This window comes from Megachile rotundata, chromosome 5, assembly GCF_050947335.1.
Source record: "Megachile rotundata isolate GNS110a chromosome 5, iyMegRotu1, whole genome shotgun sequence".
NCBI classification, from domain to species: domain Eukaryota; kingdom Metazoa; phylum Arthropoda; class Insecta; order Hymenoptera; family Megachilidae; genus Megachile; species Megachile rotundata.
In genome coordinates, this window is record NC_134987.1 from 10,553,173 (window position 1) to 10,560,764 (window position 7,592).

The following is a 7,592-nucleotide window of genomic DNA, read 5'->3' on the forward strand; positions in this document are numbered from 1 at the left end:
TTTCCACGCAACCTATTGTCACGCACCGTACTTTCACACGCCGTATTGTCACTCATAGTACTGTCACGCGTGGTATTGTCATGCGCAGTATCGTTGCACGTGGTACTGTTATGCGTAATATCGTTGCGCATAATACCGCCACACGCCGTATCCTCACACGTTTCCTTACAGCGCCACAATACTACCACGTGTCGAACCCTCACGCGTTAAATCGCCACGACTAATATTATCACGTCCCATACCGTTACGCTCCGAATTGTCACGCGCTATATCTTCACGTACCGTTTCCTCACATGTCGTATCTTCACCAATCGCCTCACGTAACTTCACAAGTCATATATTAAATTTCCTATCCTACATTCCAAAACTCCAGCATACGATATAACGAAAGTCTACTGTAATAATTCTGCTTTCTTCTCAGGCACCTCTTTTGAAAACAGCCCGTCTTACTCCTCGAGCTCTCCGACTTGGTCTCTTTCTTCCGCGCCCTTTGGAGCCGCGCAAAACGATCGATTCGATCGCTGGTGGATTGGTTTTAACGAGTTTCCTTTCAGCACGGTTTATCGAGAATTGCGGCCGCTTTCGTCGAGCCCCAGAAGCCGAATACGCCGGGGAAATTTCGACGGAAGATCTTAATTAAAGACGCTTGGTCAAAAAATCAGGGAGTTAGAGGAGATGGGTGGTCGTTCGAGCACGGGACCTAAATTGGTGTTATTGCTTCGATGCTAGGCGCTTCTATTATCATCCCGTCGTCGATTCCATTAACGACTGTGTATATAATTCGAGAAACGCCCGGTGCCGATCACGAAATCGAGAGGCGTCGCTCTTAATGGGATCGTTAACTAGATTCGATCGGGAGAGACGACGAGGATCTTAAACGCGGGGGATACGTAAACTGGTTAGAAATTAATCTGCCATTTCGGAAAAGGTAGGTCGCTCGAGCAAATAATTTTAATGGATTTCCGTGATACCTTTACGCGTCGAAACAAAATAAACTCGATCCAGATTCCTCCGCGTGTATACGTGCCGAGGCACGTTCTGTCACAGTAAAATTGAACGAAGTTAAATGAATTAAAAACCTACAAATCTGACGGCAAAAAGAAATCTGAAAAGCACGTACGAACCTGCCTCGCACGGTTTATTTCCATTAGGATAATTGTTATTTACGTTTACGGTGTAACGCAAAGGAGAACGACGATACGTCCTGGTTGCGCACGTGTGCATGCTAATAAATTAACATTCAAATTAGTCTTTTTCGTAATTAAAATATGCTTTGCGGGGATAATGATACGTTCCGGGGGTGTGCACGGTTAACGGGATAAATTATATTAAAACGACGGATCTTTGTTGCGCGAACCAGCGAATGGAAAATTAAATTAAAAGCGATCGTTCCTTTTTTTTCTGCACGAAAGGGAAATATTTTTGGTACCGGTTAATCGAGTTTATGGAGTGTTTCGATATGTGGATTCATTTGGGGATATAAGGTTTAGGGGATTTTAGGGATTTGAGGATTTAGGGATTTGGGGATATAGGGATGTAGGGATTTAGGGATTTAAAGATTTATAGAATTAAGAAATTGAGGGGTTGGGAATTTGAGAATTTGAGAATTTTAAAATTTGGGAAATTGGAGAATAAGTGGATTTGAGGAGTTGGGCATTTAAGAATGTGGGCATTTTATAATTTTAAAATTTGTAAATTTGAGAATTTGGGGGTTTGGGTAGTCGGGAATTTTGAAATTTGCAAATTTAAGAATTTGGGGGATTCGGTAGTCGGGAATTTTGAAACTTGGGTATTTGGATAGTCGGAAATTTTGAAATTTGATGATTTGGAAATTTTGGAGTTATGAAATTTAGAGATAAGAGAATTTGGGGACTGTAGAATTTGAACCTTGAAAATTTGAGAACTCAAATTTAAAATTTCGCGGAATCAAAATTCTGAGCATCACACAATTCGGAAATTTGAAGATTCTTGTCCGTTCTCGTAATGTTTCCACTGCACTAAGAACCGTGAAAGGGAGCGAAAGAAAATGAAGGAAAGAACAGTGAAAGCAAGGACAAAATGAGACGATAGGTAAGAAACTTGGACGGAAATCGGATGGAGCAGAAGTAGAACCTGTGGCGGGTACCAGGCGTAGAAAGTGAACGTGGCTGGCAGGACGCGAAGGGTAGATAATTAGACAAGAAACACAGAGCTTTTCTCTTGCTTTCTCGAACAGCAGTCTCTTCGAGCTTATATCTTGGGACCTTCTCTCTCTACTCGAACCCGTATCCTCCTTAATTAAATATAAGCGCCGGCTTACCTCTGCTCCTCAAACCTTACCGCCTGAATCCGTCGTCTCGCACCTGCACCCTTCTCTCACCCCATCCTACTGACACCCTCTCTTCGGCTGCTAAGACGAACCATACTATCTTATCGCATGAATTTAACCCTTCTGTTAATAAACGATGTGTCGACTATTTTTTGTGTACTTCAGATTTTTCTGTCATAATGTTAGATTTTTTAGATTTTAAATCTGTTAAATTTTTTGTATAAATACTCGTACCTTTCATTCAGAATAAGATGTGGGTCCGTTTTAAGAATATTTTGAAAATGTCTAGAAAATGAATAACTACAGAAAATTAATGTCCGTCAAGATCATTTATGCCTACCTATATTTAATATTTACCATCAGCAATTAACGTTGGACATAGATTTGTAATACGATACGTAGATGCATCATGAAGTACGTTTCCGCCATCATGCGATTACGAGAGGGGTAGAATGAGCTTATGGAGGTCAAACGCGGGATGGAACTACCCTCTCACCCCTAGATAGTAGTCTGATGATACAATCGGGACAAGGAAGGGTTATAATCGTTTTAAACGATCGCGCTAGGGCTGATTAAGGATCGTCGATCCTCTTAGCGGTGACACCGATGGCGCTACCCCAAGCTTACCGTGTTTAGACGACGTACTAGGCCTCCATGCCATTACTTAGTTTGCTTTATGGCGATATATTTAGAGCTACTGGGATAAGGTTGAACAATTTCATCGTGAGTAAATGTACCTTATACATTTAAATAATACAGGAATAGTCAGTGATATTCTTTCGGTAACATTTACAATTCCTTTCAATTTTTTTCGTCTGGAAAATAAGTAAAATCTAGGCGCTTCATACATATCATCATTCTGATCGATGTTAATCTATTTGTCCCTAGAAATTAGTGTTTTAATCACGTTTTACTATTCCAGAGTGGTATCGCACAGAACCATTTCGATTACTAACATACTGATTGATCACTGAATTACTTAGATTCTGTATTTCACGATTCAAATTGTAACCGTTGGAAGCATTAGAATTATCTGTGCTGTTGATAAAACTACTGGCAAATATTTCGTCGTTCGATTTCCTTCGCTGTCTTTTCCAATTCAAAGTAGCAGGCCAGCGATTATGTAACGAGGTCTCGTTTCGAATTCTATTACCGAGAACTGGATAAAGACGAGCCAATTCTTTTAATCCTATAACACCGTTCCTTGTTTCTTCCTGCTGATGTTCTTCATTCTGTCGATTTGCCTCTGGAAACAAATACAGGAAATTATTTAAAATAGGAACAAGGATAATCCAGGGTTAATCAATAATGTGATGGACAAATTACGAGCGACATAAAGTTTTTGAGATTTCAAGATTTTGAATTTGTAAATTTGGGGAGTGCTTCAGAATTCGAGAAAATTGAAATTTGGTGACGGGAGAGAATGGTAATTTGAGATGTCGGTAGTTTGAGAATTGAGTAATTTGAAAATTTGGTGATTTGAGAATTCGGTAATTTGAGGATTTGGTGATTTGAGAATTCGATGAGTGGAGAATTTAGTAATCTGCGAATTCGGTAATGTAAGAACTCGGTAATGTGAGAATTCGGTAATTTGAAAATTCGGTAATATGAGAATTCGATAACTTGAGAATTCGGTAACTTGAGAATTCGGTAACTTGAGAATTCGGTAACTTGAGAATTCGGTAACTTGAGAATTTAGCAATCTGAGAATTCGGTAATGTGAGAATTCGATAACTTGAGAATTCGGTGATGTGAGAATTCGGTAACTTGAGAATGTAGTAATCTGAGAATTCGGTAATGTGAGAATTCGATAACTTGAGAATTCGGTGATGTGAGAATTCGGTAACTTGAGAACTTAGTAATCTGAGAATTCAGTAATCTGAGAATTCGGTAACTTGAGAATTTAGTAATCTGAGAATTCGGTAATCTGAGAATTCGGTAATGTGAGAATTCGGTAATATGAGAATTCGATAACTTGAGAATTCGATAACTTGAGAATTCGGTAACTTGAGAACTTAGTAATCTGAGAATTCGGTAATCTGAGAATTCGGTAATGTGAGAATTCGGTAATATGAGAATTCGATAACTTGAGAATTCGATAACTTGAGAATTCGGTAACTTGAGAATTCGGTAACTTGAGAATTTAGTAATCTGAGAATTCGGTAACTTGAGAATTCAGTAACTTGAGAATTAGATAATTTCACAATTACATCACAAAGAAATTTCAAACTCCTCCAATTCAAGCCCATTAAAAAATTCAGAATTCATAAATTCCCAAATATCCAAATGCATCACCAATTACCACAATCCCGTGCAATACTAAAAACAGCCACCTAAACTCAATAAATACAATTGACACTATCGCCCACATCCCATATACCACGTCCACATTTGTCCATCACAAGTCCGCATACAAATGTCCTCACTAGCTTGCGCGAGAGGTTCAAGAAAACTCTCGATAGACCGCCTGTTGCTGTTCAACGAATCGAAGATCCTCCTCAATATCCGCTGATAGGCGTTCTTGCTCTGTCCAGTGAAGTTCAGTGCATTGGGAGCAACAGAATTTATCGACGTCGCGTTTGTCGACCCATCAGCAGGTACTACATGTACCAGATGCTTCTGTCCGAGTTGATCTGTGCCGAGGATCAGCTTCGGCACTAACTGTTTCAATCTATTTCCGCTTTCGTTCCGACTCGAGGTGACATTCTTATCAAAATCTGTCACGTGTGGACGTTGCTTTGAATCTTTCAAAGGTATCTTCTCAAGAGACACTGCCTCAGAATTTATCTTAGGTTTCTCTGAAGGTACAGCAACTGTGTCGTTCTTTTGCTTGGTAATGGTCTCGTGTTTTGTAGCAACTGTATCATTCTTTCGTTTTGCAACAATTGTATCGTTTTTATGTTTAACAATTGTATCATGCTTTACAACAACTGTGTCGTGTTTTGGAGCAATTGTTTCATGTTTTTGAGCAACCGTGTCGTTCCTATGTCTCACAACTGTGTCATTCCAAGCTGTATAATTCCGTCTCTCCCCCGAGTCCCTCTGCACGTACTTCCAGAAGCTCTTCTCCTTAGGCCCAAAAACGCCTTCTTCGAGATTCCCATAAGCTCCCGACCCGTGATGCGCCAGCTTATCGTTCCAATATGCAACCTGTTCACCCTGTGACGTTACGTAGACGTAAGATCTAGGTGAGAGGTTCCTCATGTGGTAGCTACCATCGGTCTGAGGTATAACCGTCAGCTGAAGATCGTGTCTGGTGGATCCTTGAGTGGAGTATCTTCTGAGCCTGCGGAGCACCCATCTGACGATCGGGTGCGTGTACTCCGAGCACACCTCGCAGTCGATACAACCCTCCTGACAGAACAGCCAGTGTCCGTTCGGCAGATAATAAACGTCACCACGGGACAGAACGACGCTGGACACGTCGTTCGAGAGGATTGGAAACGGACCAGCGTAAAATGGAGCGTCCAACAGGCGTTTGTAGAGCTGGTTGTTGCCGGGTGGCGAGATTGTCTTGAACACGAATTCACGGAGAATGTGCTCCCAGTAGGGTTGCGCGCTAAGCGATTGGTTCGCCATCGGTACCTGCCGTTTCTGCGGATGTTGCGGACCATTCGAGGCTGGACTGCCCGTGGAGATTAACGTGAGCTGCGAAAAGAATTGCGGTGAGTGGAAAGTTTGGAAAGTTGACGGGTTTAAAGCTTCGGATGGGCAGGGGATTGCGGGTCTCTCGTGGACAGTGCTTTAGATTGATCGCTGGTCCGTGCCGATGAGAGGGCTAACGACCCATTCGGGATGTTCTAAGTTTTCGTGCTGATAAATAATTAATTAAGATTGAGAACCTCAAATGAATAATGCTATATAAGCACATAATGTAGGAAAATCTTCTTGTTTCAGATTACTACTCGTTTACAAAACATATTAAAGTTCCTAGTCACATATTAAAGTTCCACTCACAACAGCTGGTCCGTTCAAAAATTTAACAGTCTCAGATTTCTACCATTTTTTCTATGTCCAAATTTTTTGATAATTTTATAAAAATGTATGATTGAATTACTGACACAGAGTGACAGAAATTCTCCTATCATAAAAATTTACAATACAGGAATGTACAAATATAAAAATATAATAAATTTGTTTCCCTGTACTGTTCACACATTATTTATTTCTATGTTCCTAGTGTATGAGTTAGGAAATAAATGTCGGTAATACTTGAAATATAGGTCTTACCATTGTTATAAAAGCAAGGTTCCATTTTGAAGGATTCATGTCTGCCAGAGCCTTTAATCACAATAACGTCCGAACGAGTGCAAAGGGAAGACATTAAAGGGAATTCATGACACACGTAGGTCGATATAACGCGTCCAACACCTGACGGACAACTGAATCATGCAATAGGTGAGTAACTCCTATCAAATGGTTTGTGGAAACCCTACTACAATTGTCGTAAATGCAGTGGAAAGATAATGACATTACTCACGATTAAACATTCGAACCGTGGATCAAACAGTGCGATTGGAGTAGCTGATCACATCGAATTTATTGTGTGAAACTTGAGAACGTGAGATAGGTCTGTTCTTAACATGTTGGATAATGTAAAGCTCGTTATGAGTTAAGTTAAAAAATTTTCTGATCTTTCTGATTTTTAACTTTGATTTATACATTCAGATTTATATGTAAATCCCAAAAACTTGAAACTACTAAATCTCAAATTCGAAAACTTCATATCTCTAAACTTCAAATCCTCAAACTTTCAATTGTTGAAATCTAAATACTTCATTTCTAAGTACCTAATCCCCAAATCCTTGAATCCTAAATATCTTAACTCTAAATCCGTACATTCCAAATACTCAAACTCCAAATTGTTAAACGCTAAATCCCTCAATTCCAAGTATATTAATCCCTAATCCTTGAAGCACCAAATTCCTAAACTCCAAATCTCCACATTCAAAATTCCTAAACCCCAAATTCCAAATCCCCAAATTCCAAATCTCCCGAGTTCCAAATCTCCCGAGTTCCAAATCTCCCGAGTTCCAAATCTCCCGAGTTCCAAATCTTCCGAGTTCCAAATCTCCCGAGTTCCAAATCTCCCGAGTTCCAAATCTCCCGAGTTCCAAATCTTCCAAGTTCCAAATCTCCCGAGTTCCAAATCTCCCGAGTTCCAAATCTCCCAAATCCCAAATCTCCCAAGTTCCAAATCTCCCAAGTCCCAAATCTCCCAAGTCCCAAATCTCCCAAGTCCCAAATCTCCCAAGACCCAAATCTCCCAAATCCCAAATCTCCT

The 7,592-nt window shown here is 40.2% G+C and overlaps 1 protein-coding gene across 1 annotated transcript; it reads right to left on the reverse strand.

Annotated features, from left to right (window-relative positions):
• Positions 1-3,060: 3,060 nt before the first annotated feature.
• LOC100884006 (uncharacterized) lies at positions 3,061-6,694 on the reverse strand. Its single transcript, XM_003705795.2, has 3 exons — positions 6,539-6,694; positions 4,735-5,956; positions 3,061-3,554 (listed from the first exon to the last, which is right to left on the reverse strand). Exons 1-3 carry the CDS (start codon positions 6,575-6,577, stop codon positions 3,208-3,210), a joined length of 1,608 nt encoding a protein of 535 aa, XP_003705843.2. The 5' UTR covers positions 6,578-6,694; the 3' UTR covers positions 3,061-3,207.
• Positions 6,695-7,592: the final 898 nt, after the last annotated feature.